At 32.7% G+C, this 22,970-nt stretch overlaps 1 protein-coding gene across 1 annotated transcript; it reads left to right on the forward strand.

Annotated features, from left to right (window-relative positions):
• The first annotated feature begins 15,466 nt into the window (after positions 1-15,466).
• Positions 15,467-16,093, forward strand: LOC114166940. The gene has a single exon (XM_028051827.1). It carries the CDS (start codon positions 15,467-15,469, stop codon positions 16,091-16,093), a length of 627 nt encoding a protein of 208 aa, XP_027907628.1.
• The last annotated feature ends 6,877 nt before the right edge of the window (positions 16,094-22,970 follow it).

A 22,970-nucleotide genomic window follows, 5' to 3' on the forward strand; every position in this document is an offset into this window, starting at 1 on the left:
TCGTTTAATTTATATTTTTATATTTAATTATAATGTTCTAATCCTATCTAATTATTTACTTAAAGTTCTTGCTTTGATTCTTATTTTATCATTATTTTTACGATTAAAAATAAATAAATGTGAAGTGAAAGTATATATTATTTATTTAGTGAACTTGGATAGAAGAAAATTGCATATACATTTTATCGTTGTTTTATATTCTTGTATATTGTTTATACAATGACATGAATTGAAAGTCATCACATTTTATGACCTTTGAAAATACCCAAGAGTGTGTCAGTTAAGTAAGAGTTAAGTCTGGTTTCAATAAGTTGAGATTAAACCAGTGTCAAAGTATTTGTATTGGGAAGTCACAGTTTGGTACACTGCGGGATGAAAGGCAGGGACCATGGTGGGGTCTAAGGAAGTTTTACCAAGTAGGTGAATATCTGTATAGTTCAGAATAGCGCCCTGGACTAGGATATTCATAGGCCAAACTTGGGACTATCCGATACCTGCTCGGCATCGCCAAGGTTAGGTAGTGAGTATATATCTCTTTTGTGAGCCGATGAATGGCTAATATTCTCGAGAAATAAATAATTATGATTGTACCAATGTTTTATGAGAAATACTCAACTACCTAATCACTTCCCAAAGCAACTTTTGATGTTCAGATTGGATCATCAAAAAGTGAATATGGATCCATATGTCTGGTAAAACAAGATCAAGTTTTGTGGTTGTAGGTCCAAATCTAGGCCCCCGGTGTCTGCATTGTTTGTTGAGTTTATTAAGATTGATATTTAAGGCTTATAAAGACCTCACTCCTTTCATATTTTTCTTTCATATGTACCTGTTGCATGAGCAGAAGAGGAACCTGCTCAGTGAGAGTTGTTCGGGATATTATTGGTGGATCTTCTGAAGATTGACTCATGGATAATTTCTATTAATATCTTTAGGAGATGTTAAAAATATAGAAAATCTTCTATTCTGATGTAGGACTCTTAATATTTAACAAATATATATTTTTGTAACATTTCATGAACAATTACATAGATGCAAACTACATATATGAATATGAAGTTATGTTATTATTAATGTTCTCTCAAGGATAATCGTATGGAAAAAAAAATTGATTCCACATCTTTTTATCAAATAATAATTATTTAGTATAGTAGTCGGGACGTCACATTGAGTGGTATCAGAGCAGTTCCTTCTGTCAAGACCTTGGGTATGGTGTCTTCCATGTTTGTAGTCTCTACTAGTAAGTAGAGGTGCAAGTTGTTTGTTTATACATTTTTCTTGTAAAAGAGAAATGCAAGATAAGTAGACTAATAAAAGTAACTAATAACAACAATTAATACTTGTAGTAAGGATAAGTTTTAACAATAGTTAAAAAAAAAAAATCTAAAGAAAACTAAGGAAATTGTTCATTCTTTCAGGAAAAGATGGATAACGGACCAAACATTACCAATGAGTTGTTGGAAAGAATGACAATTGTCCTGGAAAATATGAGCCAAAAACAAAATGTTGAACCCATGGAAAATCAAGGATTAGAAACCTTTCGCAGGAATAATCCACAAAAATTTAAAGGGGGATTTAATCCTGAAGGAGCTCAGTCATGGATAGCAGAAATTGAGAAAATTTTCATAGCAATGACGTGTGCAGATGCAAATAGAGTCACATTTGCTACATTTATGCTCGTTGAAGAAGCTGAAAACTGGTGGAGATTTACAAAACAACAATTGGAGGATGAAGGGAGACAAATTACTTGGGAAACCTTCAAACAAAAGTTTCTGGAAAAATATTTTCCAGAGGATCTTCGGAGGAGGAAAGAAGTTGAATTCCCTAATCTTCGTCAAGGAATCATGTCTATAGGAGAATATGCAGCAAAGTTTGACGAGCTGTCAAAGTTTTGTCCTTACTTTCATGATAGAGTTGATGAACGTTCCCGTTGTTCTAAGTTTGAAAGTGGACTGAGACCTGATATTAAACAAGCAGTTGGTTATTTAGAGATTTCTTCCTTTCCCACTCTTGTAAACCGTTGTAGGATTTATGAGGATGATACTAAGGCAAGACAAACTCAATGGAGGCAAGGAGGGCCTTTGAGGCACAAAAGAAATGATTTTAATAATAAGAAACCCTACCAACGTTCATCTCATACTTCGTGGAATTCTTCAGGACAAAGATATTCCTCTGCTGCCAATAATTCAGGCATAACCAACCTTATCAAATGTTTCCACTGTGGAGGACCTCATCTGTCAAGAAACTGCACCACAAGGACTATAACTTGCTTCAATTGTGGGAAGTTGGGTCATTATCGTAATGAATGCAAAGAGTTAATTAAGGAGCAAGGAAGTGGAGGAAGCATCAACAGAGGAAAGAATCAACTTGGAAGACCAAAGACAACTGGGAGAGTCTTCACGATGAACGGTACTGAAGCTGTTCAATCTGAAGATCTAATCCAAGGTAAATGCATCATAAATGGTCACCTCGTTAATGTACTATATGATTCAGGTGCTACTCATTCTTTCATATCACATGAATGTGTCAAACATTTAAAGTTACCTGTCTCTTTATTACCATATGATTTAACTGTGTCTACACCTACCAATGTTCCAGTCACGACTTCACTTGCATGTACAAATTTCAATATTTCTATAGGGAATAGAAAATTTTCTGTAAATCTTATATGTCTACCCTTGTCTCATTTGGATATTGTTCTTGGAATGGACTGGTTATCTTCCAACCATGTTCTCCTAAACTGTCACGATAAGACTTTAATTTTTGAATCACACATAGGTGAAGTTTTTGACTCAAAAGAATTAAAAGAGAGTACTACCAACCACAATGAAATCCCAAAAGGATCTCAAGTATACATGATCTTAACTTCTTTAAAAGTCAAGGAAATTCCAGACATTAATAAGTTTCCTGTTGTTTGTGAGTATCTTGATGTTTTCCCTGAGGATGTTCCTGGGTTACCTCCACAAAGAGAAATAGAATTCACTATAGACTTGGTACCAGGATCAAGACCTGTGTCTATAGCCCCTTATAGGATGTCACCTCTAGGGTTAGCAGAGTTGAAAAAACAAATAGAAGAATTGTTGGATAAACAATTCATCAGACCTAGTGTTTCTCCCTGGGGTGCACCAGTATTGCTAGTCAAGAAAAAGGATGGAACAATGAGGTTGTGTGTGGATTATCGTCAGCTTAACAAAATCACCATTAAGAACAAATACCCCCTACCAAGGATTGATGATTTGATGGATCAATTGAGAGGTGCTGTGGTATATTCCAAAATTGACTTAAAATCTGGTTATCATCAGATTCGAGTCAAGGCGGAAGATATTCAAAAGACAGCTTTTAGGACAAGATACGGTCATTATGAGTACTTGGTAATGCCTTTTGGTGTGACCAATGCTCCTACCATTTTTATGGATTATATGAATCGTATTTTTCATGAATTTTTGGATAAATTTGTGGTTGTTTTCATTGACGACATTTTAATTTATTCCAAAAATCATGAAGAACATGAGAGGCATTTGAGGATTGTGTTACAAATTCTAAGAGAGAGACAATTGTATGGAAAATGGTCAAAGTGTGAATTCTGGTTGAAAGAAGTTCAATTTTTAGGACATGTGATATCACAAAATGGCATTGCAGTTGATCCCTCAAAGGTTCAAGCGGTATTGCTTTGGGAACAACCAAAGAATATCACAGAAATACGTAGTTTCTTAGGATTGGCAGGCTACTATAGAAAATTCATTGAAGGATTTTCTAAATTAGCATTGCCTTTGACTAAGTTAACACGTAAAGGACAACCTTTCGAATGGAATGAAGCATGTGAGTTTAGTTTTCAAGAATTGAAGAAAAAATTAACATCTGCACCTGTTTTAATCCTTCCTGACCCTACAAAAAATTTTGAGGTATATTGTGATGCATGTGGACAAGGATTAGGATGTGTGTTGATGCAAGAAAGAAAAGTTGTAGCTTATGCTTCACGACAACTCAAGCAACATGAGCTTAATTATCCTACACATGATTTAGAATTAGCTGCAGTGGTGTTTGCATTGAAAATATGGAGACATTACTTGTATGGAGCAAGGTTTGAAGTTTTTAGTGACCATAAAAGTTTGAAATACCTTTTTGATCAAAAAGAGCTAAACATGAGACAACGTAGATGGATGGAATTTCTTAAGGATTACGACTTTGAGTTGCAATATCACCCTGGAAAAGCAAATGTTGTTGCCGATGCTTTGAGTCGAAAGTCTATACATGCATCCATGATGATGATGAAGGAATTGGATTTGATAAAATCATTCAGAGACTTGAACTTAGCTGTGAAGCTTAGACCCAATAGCATATGCTTAGGAATGTTAAAAATATCAAGTGAATTCTTAGAAGAAATAAAGAGAGTTCAAGAAAGAGATCAATTTTTGCAAGAAAAGTTGATAGCAAAAGTTGAAGGAAAAGAATCTGAATTCCACAAGGATTCAAATGGAATCATTAAGTTTAGAGATAGAATTTGCATACCTGCAAAAGAAGAGTTGAGAAAGTTGATAATGGAGGAAGCGCATAAGAGTAGCTTAAGTATTCATCCGGGTACTACAAAGATGTATCAAGACTTGAAGAAAATGTTTTGGTGGTCTGGGATGAAGAAAGAAGTGGTAGAGTTTGTTGCACGTTGTCTAGTGTGTCAGAAAACAAAAGTTGAACATAGAAAGCCTTATGGGGAACTACAATCCTTAGATGTACCGGAATGGAAATGGGAAAGCATATCCATGGATTTTGTGACAGGGTTACCAAAGACTGTGTCAGGTCATGATGCAATTTGGGTCATTGTAGATAGATTAACAAAATCTGCTCACTTTCTACCTATTAACATTAGATTTTCCTTAGAAAAGTTAGCTCATTTGTACATAAAAGAAATTATCAAGCTACATGGAGTACCTTCTAGTATAATTTCTGATAGAGACCCTCGTTTCACATCTAGATTTTGGGATAGCTTACAAAAAGCCTTGGGAACAAAAGTTAGGCTTAGTTCAGCTTATCACCCTCAAACTGATGGACAATCAGAAAGGACTATCCAATCTTTAGAAGACTTGTTGAGAGCCTGTGTTTTAGAACAAACTGAAAGTTGGGAGAAATTTTTACCACTTATAGAGTTCACTTATAATAACAGTTTCCACTCAAGCATAGGAATGGCTCCATATGAGGCTATATATGGGAGAAGGTGTAGAACCCCGTTGTGTTGGTATGAGAATGGAAATTCCTTAGTTTTGGGTCCAGAGGTAATTCAACAAGCAACTGATAAAATTAAAATAATCAGGGAAAAGATGAAAACTTCTCAAGATAGGCAGAAAAGTTACTATGACAAACGAAGAAAACCCCTTGAGTTTGAAGAAGGAGATCATGTTTTCTTGAAAGTTACACCTGTAACTGGAGTTGGTAGAGCTCTCAAATCTAGAAAACTTACACCCAAATTCATAGGTCCTTATCAAATCCTTAAAAGAATTGGTTCTGTCGCATACCAAATTGCTTTACCTCCAAACCTTTCAAAACTTCATAATGTTTTTCATGTGTCTCAACTTCGTAAATATATTCATGACCCTTTTCATGTGATAGAACCTGATATAGTACAGATACGAGAAAACCTTACTTATGATGTGCTTCCTGTAAGGATTGGAGATCGAAGGATTAAACAACTTCGGGGAAAGGACATACCTTTGGTAAAGGTATTGTGGAATCAACAAGATGAAGGTGATGCAACTTGGGAATTAGAAAGTAATATGAGAGAGATGTATCCCCATCTTTTTACAACCACGTGAATTTCGAGGACGAAATTCCTAAAAAGGAGGGGAGAAATGTAACATCCCTTTTTTTTAATATACTGTATTATTTATTTTAAAACAGTTAGAAAAATTATATTCTATTTTTACTAACGTTTTGTATTTTATTATGATGTAGTTTAAGCATTAAAAATATTATTAAATAGGTGTGTGTAAAAAAAAAATATGAAGAATTTTCTAAAAGAAAAAAAAATAATATAGAAAAAAAAAAGAATAAGAAAGGATAAGAAGATAAGAAGAAAAGATAAGAAGAAAAAAAAAAGAAAAAAAAGGAGGATAATGATGGTTTGGATAAACATGCACATGCTTTGCTTTATATATATATAGAATGAGAGAAGTTACAGTGAGGTGAGAAAGTGAGAAAGTGAGAAAGAAAGAAAGAAAGAAAGGAGGGAGAGAGAGAAAGAAAGGAGAAAGAAAAAGAGAAAGAGAAAGAAAGGAGAGAGAGAAAGAGGAAGAGAAAGAAGAGAGAGAAAGAGAAAGAGAAAGAAGAGAGAAGAGAGAGAAAGAGAAAATAGGGTAAGAAAGTTTAGAGCAAAGATTCAAAGAGATCCTAGTCCTCTTTAAATATTATCGTGCTCTTCAATCAATAAGGTAAGGGGGAGTGAGGTTAAGCTCTTATATATTAATCTTGATAAGCTCATGGGTTTTATATCAATCTTTTATTTATTTTGACTCATATACTATTCTTTTTACTTTCATTTAACTTATTTTCATTTATTATCCTTTTATATTTATTTTATTTAATCTCCAATTATATACTGGTCCTATTTATTTATTTTATTTTATTTATCTCCAGTTACGCACTGGTCCTATTTATTTATTTTATTTTTATCTCCAGTTACGCCCTGGTCCTATTTATTTATTTTATTTTATTTTTATCTCCAGTTACGCACTGGTCCTATTTATTTATTTTATTTTTTATTTATCTCCAGTTACGCACTGGTCCTGTTTATTTATTTTATTTTATTTATCTCCAGTTACGCACTGGTCCTATTTATTTATTTTATTTTATTTATCTCCAGTTACGCACTGGTCCTATTTATTTATTTTATTTTATTTACCTCCAGTTATGCACTGGTCCTATTTATTTATTTTATTTTATTTATCTCCAGTTACGCACTGGTCCTGTTTATTTATTTTATTTTATTTATCTCCAGTTACGCACTGGTCCTGTTTATTTATTTTATTTTATTTATCTCCAGTTACGCACTGGTCCTGTTTATTTAGTTTATTTTATTTATCTCCAGTTACGCACTGGTCCTATTTATTTATTTTATTTAATTTAATTTATCTCCATTTATGCATTAGTCCTGTTTATTTATTTTATTTAATCTCCAATTACGTACTGGTCCTGTTTAATTTATATTTTTGTTTATTTATAACGTTCTTACCCTTATCTAATTATTTATTTAAAGTTCTTGCTTTGATTCTTATTTTATCATTATTTTTACAATTAAAAATAAATAAATGTGAAGTGAAAGTATATGTTATTTATTTAGTGAGCTTGGATAGAAGAAAATTGCATATACATTTTATCGTTGTTTTATATTCTTTGTATATTGTTTATACAATGACATGAATTGATAGTCATCACATTTTATGACCTTTGAAAATACCCAAGAGTGTGTCAGTTAAGTAAGAGTTAAGTCTGGTTTCAATAAGTTGAGATTAAACCAGTGTCAAAGTATTTGTATTTGGGAAGTCACAGTTTGGTACACTGCGGGATGAAAGGCAGGGACCATGGTGGGGTCTAAGGAAGTTTTACCAAGTAGGTGAATATCTGGATAGTTCAGAATAGCGCCCTGGACTAGGATATTCATAGGCCAAACTTGGGACTATCCGATACCTGCTCGGCATCGCCAAGGTTAGGTAGTGAGTATATATCTCTTTTGTGAGCTGATGAATGGCTAATATTCTCGAGAAAGAAATAATTATGATTGTACCAATATTTTATGAGAAATACTCAACTACCTAATCACTTCCCAAAGTAACTTTTGATGTTCAGATTGGATCATCAGAAGTGGAATATGGATCCATATGTCTGGTAAAACAAGATCAAGTTTTGTGGTTGTAGGTCCAAATCTAGGCCCCCGGTGTCTGCATTGTTTGTTGAGTTTATTAAGATTGATATTTAAGGCTTATAAAGACCTCACTTCTTTCATATTTTTCTTTCATATGTACCTGTTGCATGAGCAGAAGAGGAACCTGCTCAGTGAGAGTTATTCGGGATGTTATTGGTGGATCTTCTGAAGATTGACTCATGGATAATTTCTATTAATATCTTTAAAAGATGTTAAAAATATAGAAAATCTTCTATTCTGATGTAGGACTCTTAATATTTAACAAATATATATTTTTGTAATATTTCATGAACAATTACATAGATGCAAACTACATATATGAATATGAAGTTATGTTATTATTAATGTTCTCTCAAGGATAATCGTATGGAAAAAAAATGATTCCATATCTTTTAATAATTATTTAGTATAGTAGTCGGGGCGTCACATAAAAAAAAGAGAGAGAGGATAAGGTGAAGAGATAAACATTATCTCTTCATTAATTAAGTAATCATGATAAGCACATGATTTGGCTTATATATATATATATGTATGGAGTGAGGTTACGTGAAAGTGAAAGAGAAAGGAGAAAGAAGGAGAAAGAAAAAGAGAAAGAGAAAGGAAGGAGAGAGAGAAAGAAGAGAGAGAAAGAGAAAGAAGAAAGAGAAAGAGAAAGTAGAGAGGGAAAGCGAAAAATAGGAAAAAAAAAGTTTAGAGCAAAGATTCAAAGAGATCTTAGTCCTCTTCAAATATTATTAGTGTGCTCTTCAATCAATAAGGTAAGGGGGAGTGAGGTTAAGCTCTTATATATTAATCTTGATAAGCTCATGGGTTTTATATTAATCTTTTATTTATTTTGACTCATATATTATTCTTTTTACTTTCATTTAACTTATTTTCATTTATTATCCTCTTATATTTATTTTATTTAATCTCCGATTATATACTGATCCTGTTTATTTATTTATTTTATTTAATCTCCAAATATGTATTGATCCTGTTTATTTATTTTATTTAATCTTTAGTTACGCACTGATCCTATTTATTTATTTTATTTTATTTATCTCCAGTTACGCACTGGTCCTATTTATTTATTTTATTTTATTTACCTCCAGTTACGCACTGGTCCTGTTTATTTATTTTATTTTATTTATCTCCAGTTACGCACTGGTCCTATTTTATTTTATTTACCTCCAGTTACGCACTGGTCCTATTTATTTATTTTATTTTATTTACCTCCAGTTACGCACTGGTCCTATTTATTTATTTATTTTATTTTATTTACCTCCAGTTACGCACTGGTCCTATTTATTTATTTATTTTATTTTATTTACCTCCAGTTACGCACTGGTCCTATTTATTTATTTTATTTTATTTACCTCCAGTTACGCACTGGTCCTATTTATTTATTTTATTTTTATCTCCAGTTATGCACTGGTCCTGTTTATTTATTTCAATTAATATATCTCCAGTTATGCACTGGTCTCGTTTAATTTATATTTTTATATTTAATTATAATGTTCTAATCCTATCTAATTATTTACTTAAAGTTTTTGCTTTGATTCTTATTTTATCATTATTTTTACGATTAAAAATAAATAAATGTGAAGTGAAAGTATATATTATTTATTTAGTGAACTTGGATAGAAGAAAATTGCATATACATTTTATCGTTGTTTTATATTCTTGTATATTGTTTATACAATGACATGAATTGAAAGTCATCACATTTTATGACCTTTGAAAATACCCAAGAGTGTGTCAGTTAAGTAAGAGTTAAGTCTGGTTTCAATAAGTTGAGATTAAACCAGTGTCAAAGTATTTGTATTGGGAAGTCACAGTTTGGTACACTGCGGGATGAAAGGCAGGGACCATGGTGGGGTCTAAGGAAGTTTTACCAAGTAGGTGAATATCTGGATAGTTCAGAATAGCGCCCTGGACTAGGATATTCATAGGCCAAACTTGGGACTATCCGATACCTGCTCGGCATCGCCAAGGTTAGGTAGTGAGTATATATCTCTTTTGTGAGCCGATGAATGGCTAATATTCTCGAGAAATAAATAATTATGATTGTACCAATGTTTTATGAGAAATACTCAACTACCTAATCACTTCCCAAAGTAACTTTTGATGTTCAGATTGGATCATCAAAAAGTGAATATGGATCCATATGTCTGGTAAAACAAGATCAAGTTTGGTGGTTATAGGTCCAAATCTAGGCCCCCGGTGTCTGCATTGTTTGTTGAGTTTATTAAGATTGATATTTAAGGCTTATAAAGACCTCACTCCTTTCATATTTTTCTTTCATATGTACCTGTTGCATGAGCAGAAGAGGAACCTGCTCAGTGAGAGTTGTTCGGGATATTATTGGTGGATCTTCTGAAGATTGACTCACGGATAATTTCTATTAATATCTTTAGGAGATGTTAAAAATATAGAAAATCTTCTATTCTGATGAAGGACTCTTAATATTTAACAAATATATATTTTTGTAATATTTCATGAACAATTACATAGATGCAAACTACATATATGAATATGAAGTTATGTTATTATTAATGTTCTCTCAAGGATAATCTTATGGAAAAAAAAAATTGATTCCACATCTTTTTATCAAATAATAATTATTTAGTATCAGTGGTGTTTGGATTAAAAATATGGAGACATTACTTGTATGGAGCAAGGTTCGAAGTTTTCAGTGACCATAAAAGTTGAAAGTACCTTTTTGATCAGAAAGAACTAAACATGAGACAACGTAGATGGATGGAATTTCTTAAGGATTACGACTTTGAGCTACAATACCACCCTGGGAAAGCAAATGTTGTTGCAGATGCTTTGAGTCGAAAGTCTATACATGCATCCATGATGATGGTGAAGGAATTGGATCTGATAGAATCATTCAGAGACTTGAACTTAGCAGTAAAACTTAGACCTAATAGCATATGCTTAGGAATGTTAAAAATATCAAGTGAATTCTTAGAAGAAATAAAAAGAGCTCAAGAAATAGATAAATTTTTACAAGAAAAGTTGATAGCAAAAGTTGAAGGAAAGGAATCAGAATTTCACAAGGATTCAAATGGAATCATCAAGTTTAGAGATAGAATTTGCATACCTGCAAAAGAAGAGTTGAGAAAGTTGATAATGGAGGAAGCTCATAAGAGTAGCTTAAGTATTCATCCGGGTACTACAAAGATGTATCAAGACTTGAAGAAAATGTTTTGGTGGTCTGGGATGAAGAAAGAAGTGGTGGAGTTTGTTGCACGTTGTTTAGTGTGTCAGAAAACAAAAGTTGAACATAGAAAGCCTTATGGGGAACTACAATCCCTAGATGTACCAGAATGGAAATGGGAAAGCATATCCATGGATTTTGTGACAGGTTTACCAAAGACTGTGTCTGGTCATGATGCAATTTGGGTCATTGTAGATAGATTAACAAAATCTGCTCACTTTCTACCTATTAATATTAGATTTTCTTTAGAAAAGTTAGCTCATTTGTACATAAAAGAAATTATCAAGCTGCATGGAGTACCTTCTAGTATAATTTCTGATAGAGACCCTCGTTTCACATCTAGATTTTGGGAAAGCTTACAAAAATCCTTGGGAACAAAAGTTAGGCTTAGTTCAGCCTATCACCCTCAAACTGATGGACAATCAGAAAGGACCATTCAATCTTTAGAAGACTTGTTGAGAGCCTGTGTTTTAGAACAAACTGAAAGTTGGGAGAAATTTCTACCACTTATAGAGTTCACTTATAACAACAGTTTCCACTTGAGCATAGGAATGGCCCCATATGAGGCTTTATATGGGAGAAGATGTAGAACCCCGTTGTGTTGGTATGAGAATGGAAATTCCTTAGTTTTGGGTCCAGAGGTAATTCAACAAGCAACTGAGAAGATTAAAATGATCAGGGAAAAGATGAAAACTTCTCAAGATAGGCAGAAAAGTTACTATGACAAACGAAGAAAACCCCTTGAGTTTGAAGAAGGAGATCATGTTTTCTTGAAAGTTACGCCTGTAACTGGAGTTGGTAGAGCTCTCAAATCTAGAAAACTTACACCCAAATTCATAGGTCCTTATCAAATCCTTAAAAGAATTGGTTCTGTCGTATACCAAATTGCTTTACCTCCAAACCTTTCAAAACTTCATGATGTTTTTCATGTGTCTCAACTTCGTAAATATATTCATGACCCTTTTCATGTGATAGAACCTGATATAGTACAAATACGAGAAAACCTTACTTATGATGTGCTTCCTGTAAGGATTGGAGATCGAAGGATTAAACAACTTCGAGGAAAGGACATACCTTTGGTAAAGGTATTGTGGAATCAACAAGATGAAGGTGATGCAACTTGGGAATTAGAAAGTAATATGAGAGAGATGTATCCCCATCTTTTTACAACCACGTGAATTTCGAGGACGAAATTCCTAAAAGGAGGGGAGAAATGTAACATCCCTATTTTTTAATAAACTATATTATTTATTTTAAATAAAACATTTAGAAAATATTCTATTTTTACTAACGTTTTGTATTTTATTATGATGTAGTTTAAGCATTAAAAATATTATTAAATAGGTGTGTGTAAAAAAAAAATATATGAAGAATTTTCTAAAAGAGATAAAAAAAATAATATAGAAAAGAAAAAAAGAAGAAGAAGAAGAAAGGATAAGAAGATAAGAAGAAAAGAAGAAAAGATAAGAAGAAAAGAAAAAAAAAAGAGAGAGAGGATAAGGTGAAGAGATAAACATTATCTCTTCATTAATTAAGTAATCATGATAAGCACATGATTTGGCTTATATATATATGTATGGAGTGAGGTTACGTGAAAGTGAAAGAGAAAGGAGAAAGAAGGAGAAAGAAAAAGAGAAAGAGAAAGGAAGGAGAGAGAGAAAGAAGAGAGAGAAAGAGAAAGAAGAAAGAGAAAGAGAAAGTAGAGAGGGAAAGCGAAAAATAGGAAAAAAAAAGTTTAGAGCAAAGATTCAAAGAGATCTTAGTCCTCTTCAAATATTATTAGTGTGCTCTTCAATCAATAAGGTAAGGGGGAGTGAGGTTAAGCTCTTATATATTAATCTTGATAAGCTCATGGGTTTTATATTAATCTTTTATTTATTTTGACTCATATATTATTCTTTTCACTTTCATTTAATTTATTTTCATTTAGTATCCTCTTATATTTATTTTATTTAATCTCCGATTATATACTGATCCTGTTTATTTATTTATTTTATTTAATCTCCAAATATGTATTGATCATGTTTATTTATTTTATTTAATCTTTAGTTACGCACTGATCCTGTTTATTTTATTTTATTTACCTCCAGTTACGCACTGGTCCTATTTATTTATTTTATTTTATTTATCTCCAGTTAAGCACTGGTCCTGTTTATTTATTTTATTTTATTTATCTTCAGTTACGCACTGTTCCTGTTTATTTATTTTATTTATCTCCAGTTACGCACTGGTCCTGTTTATTTAGTTTATTTTATTTATCTCCAGTTACGCACTGGTCCTGTTTATTTATTTTATTTTATTTACCTCCAGTTACGCACTGGTCCTATTTATTTATTTTATTTTATTTATCTCCAGGTACGCACTGGTCCTGTTTATTTATTTTATTTTATTTACCTCCAGTCACGCACTGGTCCTGTTTATTTTATTTTATTTTATTTATCTCCAGTTACGCACTGGTCCTGTTTATTTTATTTTATTTATCTCCAGTTACGCACTGGTCCTGTTTATTTATTTTATTTTATTTAATCTCCAATTACGTACTGGTCCTGTTTAATTTATATTTTTGTTTAATTATAACGTTCTTACCCTTATCTAATTATTTATTTAAAGTTCTTGCTTTGATTCTTATTTTATCATTATTTTTACAATTAAAAATAAATAAATGTGAAGTGAAAGTATATATTATTTTATTTAGTGAGCTTTGATAGAAGAAAAATTGCATGTACATTTTATCGTTGTTTTATATTCTTTGTGTATAGTTTATACAATGACATGATTTGATAGTCATCACATTTTATGACCCTTGAAAATATCCAAGAGTATGTCAGTTGAGTGAGAGTTAAGTTGGTTTCAATAAGTTGAGATTAAACCAGTGTCAAAGTGTTTGTATTTGGGAAGTCACAGTTTGGTACACTGCGGGATGAAAGGCAGGGACCATGGTGGGGTCTAAGGAAGTTTTACCAAGTAGGTGAATATCTGGATAGTTCAGAATAGCGCACTGGACTAGGATATTCATAGGCCAAACTTGGGACTATCCGATACCTGCTCGGCATCGCCAAGGTTAGGTAGTGAGTATATATCTCTTTTATGAGCCGATGAATGGCTAATATTCTCGAGAAAGAAATAATTATGATTGTACCAATGTTTTATGAGAAATACTCAACTACCTAATCACTTCCCAAAGCAACTTTTGATGTTCAGATTGGATCATCAAAAAGTGAATATGGATCCATATGTCTGGTAAAACAAGATCAAGTTTGGTGGTTATAGGTCCAAATCTAGGCCCCCGGTGTCTGCATTGTTTGTTGAGTTTATTAAGATTGATATTTAAGGCTTATAAAGACCTCACTCCTTTCATATTTTTCTTTCATATGTACCTGTTGCATGAGCAGAAGAGGAACCTGCTCAGTGAGAGTTGTTCGGGATATTATTGGTGGATCTTTTGAAGATTGACTCATGGATAATTTCTATTAATATCTTTAGGAGATGTTAAAAATATAGAAAATCTTCTATTTTGATGTAAGACTCTTAATATTATACAAATATATATTTTTGTAATATTTCATGAACAATTACAGAGATGTAAACCATATATATATGAATATGATATTATGTTATTATTAATGTTCTCTCAAGGATAATCTCTAAAAAAAAAAAAATTGATTCCATATCTTTGCATACCTGCAAAAGAAGAATTGAGAAAGTTGATAATGGAGGAAGCTCATAAGAGTAGCTTAAGTATTCATCCGGGTACTACAAAGATGTATCAAGACTTGAAGAAAATGTTTTGGTGGTCTGGGATGAAGAAAGAAGTGGTGGAGTTTGTTGCACGTTGTCTAGTGTGTCAGAAAACAAAAGTTGAACATAGAAAGCCTTATGGGGAACTACAATCCTTAGATGTACCGGAATGGAAATGGGAAAGCATATCCATGGATTTTGTGACAGGTTTACCAAAGACTGTGTCAGGTCATGATGCAATTTGGGTCATTGTGGATAGGTTAACTAAATCTGCTCACTTTCTACCTATTAACATTAGATTTTCCTTAGAAAAGTTAGCTCATTTGTACATAAAAGAAATTATCAAGCTACATGGAGTACCTTCTAGTATAATTTCTGATAGAGACCCTCGTTTCACATCTAGATTTTGGGATAGCTTACAAAAAGCTTTGGGAACAAAAGTTAGGCTTAGTTCAGCTTATCACCCTCAAACTGATGGACAATCAGAAAGGACTATCCAATCTTTAGAAGACTTGTTGAGAGCCTGTGTTTTAGAACAAACTGAAAGTTGGGAGAAATTTTTACCACTTATAGAGTTCACCTATAATAACAGTTTCCACTCAAGCATAGGAATGGCTCCATATGAGGCTCTATATGGGAGAAGGTGTAGAACCCCGTTGTGTTGGTATGAGAATGGAAATTCCTTAGTTTTGGGTCCAGAGGTAATTCAACAAGCAACTGATAAAATTAAAATAATCAGGGAAAAGATGAAAACTTCTCAAGATAGGCAGAAAAGTTACTATGACAAACGAAGAAAACCCCTTGAGTTTGAAGAAGGAGATCATGTTTTCTTGAAAGTTACGCCTGTAACTGGGGTTGGTAGAGCTCTCAAATCTAGAAAACTTACACCCAAATTCATAGGTCCTTATCAAATTCTTAAAAGAATTGGTTCTGTCGCATACCAAATTACTTTACCTCCAAACCTTTCAAAACTTCACAATGTTTTTCATGTGTCTCAACTTCGTAAATATATTCATGACCCTTTTCATATGATAGAACCTGATATAGTACAAATACGAGAAAACCTTACTTATGATGTGCTTCCTGTAAGGATTGGAGATCGAAGGATTAAACAACTTCGAGGAAAGGACATACCCTTGGTAAAGGTATTGTGGAGTCAACAAGATGAAGGTGATGCAACTTGGGAATTAGAAAGCAATATGAGAGAGATGTATCCCCATCTGTTTACAACCATGTGAATTTCGGGGACGATATTCCTAAAAGGAGGGGAGAAATGTAACATCCCTATTTTTAATAAACTGTATTATTTATTTTAAATAAAACACTTAGAAAAATTCTATTTTTACTAATGCTTTATATTTTATTATGATGTAGTTTAAACATTAAAAATATATTTTATCATGATGTAATTTTTACTTATTGAAAATAACAGTAAAAACAAAACAAAACAAATTATATATATATATATATATATTAGGAAAAATTATTTTAATTAAATAGGTGTGTGTAAAAAAAATATATATATATATATATGAAGAATCTTTTAAAAAAAATATATAGAAAAAAAAGAATAAGAAAGGATAAGAAGATAAGAAGAAAAGATAAGAAGAAAAGATAAGAAGAAAAAAAAAAGGAGGATAATGATGATTTGGAAAAACATGCACATGCTTTGCTTTATATATATATATATATGGAATGAGAGAAGTTACGGTGAGGTGAGAAAGTGAGAAAGTGAGAAAGAAAGAAAGAAAGAAAGAAAGAAAGAAAGGAGGGAAAGAGAGAAAGAAAGGAGAAAGAAAAAGAGAAAGAGAAAGAAAGAAGAGAGAGAAAGAGAGAAGAAAGAAAGGAGAAAGAAAAAGAAAATAGGAAAAGAAAGTTTAGAGCAAAGATTCAAAGGGATCCTAGTCTTCTACAAATATTATTAGTGTGCTCTTCAATCAATAAGGTAATGGGGAGTGAGGTTAAGCTTTTATATATTAATCTTGATAAGCTCATGTGTTTTATATTAATCTTTTATTTATTTTGACTCATATATTATTCTTTTTACTTTCATTTAACTTATTTTCATTTATTATCCTCTTATATTTATTTTATTTAATCTCCAATTATATACTGATCCTGTTTATTTATTTATTTTATTTAATCTCCAAATATGTATTGATCCTGATTATTTATTTTATTTAATCTTTAGTTACGCACTGATCCTATTTATTTATTTTATTTAATCTTTAGTTACGCATTGATCCTATTTATTTATTTTATTTTATTTATCTCCAGTTACGCACTGGTCCTATTCATTTATTTTATTTTATTTATCTCCAGTTACGCACTGGTCCTATTTATTTATTTTATTTTATTTATCTCCAGTTACGCACTGGTCCTATTTATTTATTTTATTTTATTTACCTCCAGTTACGCACTGGTCCTATTTATTTATTTTATTTTATTTATCTCCAGTTACGCACTGGTCCTGTTTATTTATTTTATTTTATTTACCTCCAGTCACGCACTGGTCCTGTTTATTTTATTTTATTTTATTTATCTCCAGTTACGCACTGGTCCTGTTTATTTTATTTTATTTATCTCCAGTTACGCACTGGTCCTGTTTATTTATTTTATTTTATTTAATCTCCAATTACGTACTGGTCCTGTTTAATTTATATTTTTGTTTAATTATAACGTTCTTACCCTTATCTAATTATTTATTTAAAGTTCTTGCTTTGATTCTTATTTTATCATTATTTTTACAATTAAAAATAAATAAATGTGAAGTGAAAGTATATATTATTTTATTTAGTGAGCTTTGATAGAAGAAAAATTGCATGTACATTTTATCGTTGTTTTATATTCTTTGTGTATAGTTTATACAATGACATGATTTGATAGTCATCACATTTTATGACCCTTGAAAATATCCAAGAGTATGTCAGTTGAGTGAGAGTTAAGTTGGTTTCAATAAGTTGAGATTAAACCAGTGTCAAAGTATTTGTATTTGGGAAGTCACAGTTTGGTACACTGCGGGATGAAAGGCAGGGACCAAGGTGGGGTCTAAGGAAGTTTTACCAAGTAGGTGAATATCTGGATAGTTCAGAATAGCGCACTGGACTAGGATATTCATAGGCCAAACTTGGGACTATCCGATACCTGCTCGGCATCGCCAAGGTTAGGTAGTGAGTATATATCTCTTTTGTGAGCCGATGAATGGCTAATATTCTCGAGAAAGAAATAATTATTATTGTACCAATGTTTTATGAGAAATACTCAACTACCTAATCACTTCCCAAAGCAACTTTTGATGTTCAGATTGGATCATCAGAAGTGGAATATGGATCCATATGTCTGGTAAAACAAGATCAAGTTTGGTGGTTATAGGTCCAAATCTAGGCCCCCGGTGTCTGCATTGTTTGTTGAGTTTATTAAGATTGATATTTAAGGCTTATAAAGACCTCACTCCTTTCATATTTTTCTTTCATATGTACCTGTTGCATGAGCAGAAGAGGAACCTGCTCAGTGAGAGTTGTTCGGGATATTATTGGTGGATCTTTTGAAGATTGACTCATGGATAATTTCTATTAATATCTTTAGGAGATGTTAAAAATATAGAAAATCTTCTATTTTGATGTAAGACTCTTAATATTATACAAATATATATTTTTGTAATATTTCATGAACAATTACAGAGATGTAAACCATATATATATGAGTATGATATTATGTTATTATTAATGTTCTCTCAAGGATAATCTCTAAAAAAAAAAAATTGATTCCATATCTTTGTATCAAATAATAATTATTTAGTATAGTAGTCGGGGTGTCACATTTAGTGGTATCAGAGCAGTTCCTTCTGTCAAGACCTTGGGTATGGTGTCTTCCATGTTTGTAGTCTCTACTAGTAAGTAGAGGTGCAAGTTGTTTGTTTTTACATTTTCTTGTAGAGGAGAAATGCAAGATAAGTAGACTAATAAAAGTAAGTAATAACAACAATTAATACTTGTAGTAAGGATAAGTTTTAACAATAGTTAAAAAAAAATGGAAAGAAAACTAAGGAAATTGTTCATTCTTTCAGGAAAAGATGGATAACGGACCAAACTTTACCAATGAGTTGTTGGAAAGAATGACAATTGTCCTGGAAAATATGAGCCAAAAACAAAATGTTGAACTCATGGAAAATCAAGGATTAGAAACTTTTCGCAGGAATAATCCACAAAAATTTAAAGGGGGATTTAATCCTGAAGGTGCTCAATCATGGATAGCAGAAATTGAGAAAATTTTCATCGCAATGACGTGTGCAGATGCAAATAGAGTCACATTTGCTACATTTATGCTCGTTGAAGAAGCTGAAAACTGGTGGAGATTTACAAAACAACAATTGGAGGATGAAGGGAGAGAAATTACTTGGGAAACCTTCAAACAAAAGTTTCTGGAAAAATATTTTCCAGAGGATCTTCGAAGGAGGAAAGAAGTTGAATTCCTTAATCTTCGTCAAGGAATCATGTCTGTAGGAGAATATGCAGCAAAGTTTGACGAGCTGTCAAAGTTTTGTCCTTACTTTCATGATAGAGTTGATGAACGTTCCCGTTGTTCTAAGTTTGAAAGTGGACTGAGACCTGATATTAAACAAGCAGTTGGTTATTTAGAGATTTCTTCTTTTCCCACTCTTGTAAATCGTTGTAGGATTTATGAGGATGATACTAAGGCAAGACAAACTCAGTGGAGACAAGGAGGGCCTTTGAGGCACAAAAGAAATGATTTTAATAATAAGAAACCTTACCAACGTCCATCTCATGCTTCGTGGAATTCTTCAGGACAAAGACATTCCTCTGCTGCCAATAATTCAGGTATAACCAACCATATCAAATGTTTCCACTGTGGAGGACCTCATCTGTCAAGAAACTGCACCACAAGGACTATAACTTGCTTCAATTGTGGGAAGTTGGGTCATTATCGTAATGAATGCAAAGAGTTAATTAAGGAGCAAGGAAGTGGGGGAAGCAGCAACCGAGGAAATAATCAACTTGGACGACCAAAGACAACCGGAAGAGTCTTCACAATGAATGGTACTGAAGCTGTTCAATCTGAAGATCTAATCCAAGGTAAATGCATCATAAATGGTCACCTCGTTAATGTACTATATGATTCAGGTGCTACCCATTCTTTCATATCACATGAATGTGTCAAACATTTAAAGTTACATGTCTCTTTATTGCCATATGACTTAACTGTATCTACTCCTACCAATGTTCCAGTCACCACTTCACTTACATGCACAAATTGTCATATTTCTATAGGGAATAGAAAATTTTATGTAAATCTTATATCTCTACCCTTGTCTCATTTGGATATTGTTCTTGGAATGGACTGGTTATCTTCCAACCATGTTCTCCTAAACTGTCACGATAAGACTTTAATTTTTGAATCACACATAGGTGAAGTTTTTGACTCAAAAGAATTAAAAGAGAGTACTACCAATCACAATGAAATCCCAAAAGGATCTCAAGTATACATGATCTTAACTTCTTTAAAAGTCAAGGAAATTCCAGACATTAATAAGTTTCCTGTTGTTTGTGAGTATCTTGATGTTTTCCCTGAGGATGTCCCTGGGTTACCTCCACAAAGAGAAATAGAATTCACTATAGACTTGGTACCCGGATCAAGACCTGTGTCTATAGCCCCTTATAGGATGTCACCTCTAGAGTTAGCAGAGTTGAAAAAACAAATAGAAGAATTGTTGGATAAACAATTCATCAGACCTAGTGTTTCTCCCTGGGGTGCACCAGTATTGTTAGTCAAGAAAAAGGATGGAACAATGAGGTTGTGTGTGGATTATCGTCAGCTTAACAAAATCACCATTAAGAACAAATACCCTCTACCAAGGATTGATGATTTGATGGATCAATTGAGAGGAGCTGTGGTATATTCCAAAATTGACTTAAAATCTGGCTATCATCAGATTCTAGTCAAGGCGGAAGATATTCAAAAGACAGCATTTAGGACAAGATACGGTCATTATGAGTACTTGGTAATGCCTTTTGGTGTGACCAATGCTCCTGCCATTTTTATGGATTATATGAACCGTATTTTTCATGAATTTTTGGATAAATTTGTGGTTGTTTTCATTGATGACATTTTAATTTATTCCAAAAATCATGAAGAACATGAGAGGCATTTGAGGATTGTGTTACAAATTCTAAGAGAGAGACAATTGTATGGAAAATGGTCAAAGTGTGAATTCTGGTTGAGAGAAGTTAAATTTTTGGGTCATGTGATATCACAAAATGGCATTGCAGTTGACCCCTCAAAGGTTCAAGCGGTATTGCTTTGGGAACAACCAAAGAATATCACAGAAATACGTAGTTTCTTAGGATTAGCAGGCTACTATAGAAAATTCATTGAAGGATTTTCTAAATTAGCATTGCCTTTGACTAAGTTAACACGTAAGGGACAACCTTTCGAATGGAATGAAGCATGTGAGTTTAGTTTTCAAGAATTGAAGAAAAAATTAACATCTGCACCTGTTTTAATCCTTCCTGACTCTACAAAAAATTTTGAGGTATATTGTGATGCATGTGGACAAGGATTAGGATGTGTGTTGATGCAAGAAAGAAAAGTTGTAGCTTATGCTTCACGACAACTCAAGCAACATGAGCTTAATTATCCTACACATGATTTAGAATTAGCTGCAGTGGTGTTTGCATTGAAAATATGGAGACATTACTTGTATGGAGCAAGATTTGAAGTTTTTAGTGACCATAAAAGTTTGAAATACCTTTTTGATCAAAAAGAGCTAAACATGAGACAACGTAGATGGATGGAATTTCTTAAGGATTACGACTTTGAGTTGTAATATCACCCTGGAAAAGCAAATGTTGTTGCAGATGCTTTGAGTCGAAAGTCTATACATGCATCCATGATGATGGTGAAGGAATTGGATCTGATAGAATCATTCAGAGACTTGAACTTAGCTGTAAAACTTAGACCTAATAGCATATGCTTAGGAATGTTAAAAATATCAAGTGAATTCTTAGAAGAAATAAAAAGAGCTCAAGAAATAGATAAATTTTTACAAGAAAAGTTGATAGCAAAAGTTGATGGAAAGGAATCAGAATTTCACAAGGATTCAAATGGAATCATCAAGTTTAGAGATAGAATTTGCATACCTGCAAAAGAAGAATTGAGAAAGTTGATAATGGAGGAAGCTCATAAGAGTAGCTTAAGTATTCATCCGGGTACTACAAAGATGTATCAAGACTTGAAGAAAATGTTTTGGTGGTCTGGGATGAAGAAAGAAGTGGTGGAGTTTGTTGCACGTTGTCTAGTGTGTCAGAAAACAAAAGTTGAACATAGAAAGCCTTATGGGGAACTACAATCCTTAGATGTACCGGAATGGAAATGGGAAAGCATATCCATGGATTTTGTGACAGGTTTACCAAAGACTGTGTCAGGTCATGATGCAATTTGGGTCATTGTGGATAGGTTAACTAAATCTGCTCACTTTCTACCTATTAACATTAGATTTTCCTTAGAAAAGTTAGCTCATTTGTACATAAAAGAAATTATCAAGCTACATGGAGTACCTTCTAGTATAATTTCTGATAGAGACCCTCGTTTCACATCTAGATTTTGGGATAGCTTACAAAAAGCTTTGGGAACAAAAGTTAGGCTTAGTTCAGCTTATCACCCTCAAACTGATGGACAATCAGAAAGGACTATCCAATCTTTAGAAGACTTGTTGAGAGCCTGTGTTTTAGAACAAACTGAAAGTTGGGAGAAATTTTTACCACTTATAGAGTTCACCTATAATAACAGTTTCCACTCAAGCATAGGAATGGCTCCATATGAGGCTCTATATGGGAGAAGGTGTAGAACCCCGTTGTGTTGGTATGAGAATGGAAATTCCTTAGTTTTGGGTCCAGAGGTAATTCAACAAGCAACTGATAAAATTAAAATAATCAGGGAAAAGATGAAAACTTCTCAAGATAGGCAGAAAAGTTACTATGACAAACGAAGAAAACCCCTTGAGTTTGAAGAAGGAGATCATGTTTTCTTGAAAGTTACGCCTGTAACTGGGGTTGGTAGAGCTCTCAAATCTAGAAAACTTACACCCAAATTCATAGG

Source organism: Vigna unguiculata, chromosome 10, assembly GCF_004118075.2.
Source record: "Vigna unguiculata cultivar IT97K-499-35 chromosome 10, ASM411807v1, whole genome shotgun sequence".
Lineage (NCBI taxonomy): Eukaryota > Viridiplantae > Streptophyta > Magnoliopsida > Fabales > Fabaceae > Vigna > Vigna unguiculata.

Excerpts from the sequence above, each read along its gene's own strand:
- LOC114166940 (XM_028051827.1), top strand. The coding sequence starts at position 15,467 with ATGGCTCCATATGAGGCTCTATATGGGAGAAGGTGTAGAACCCCGTTG.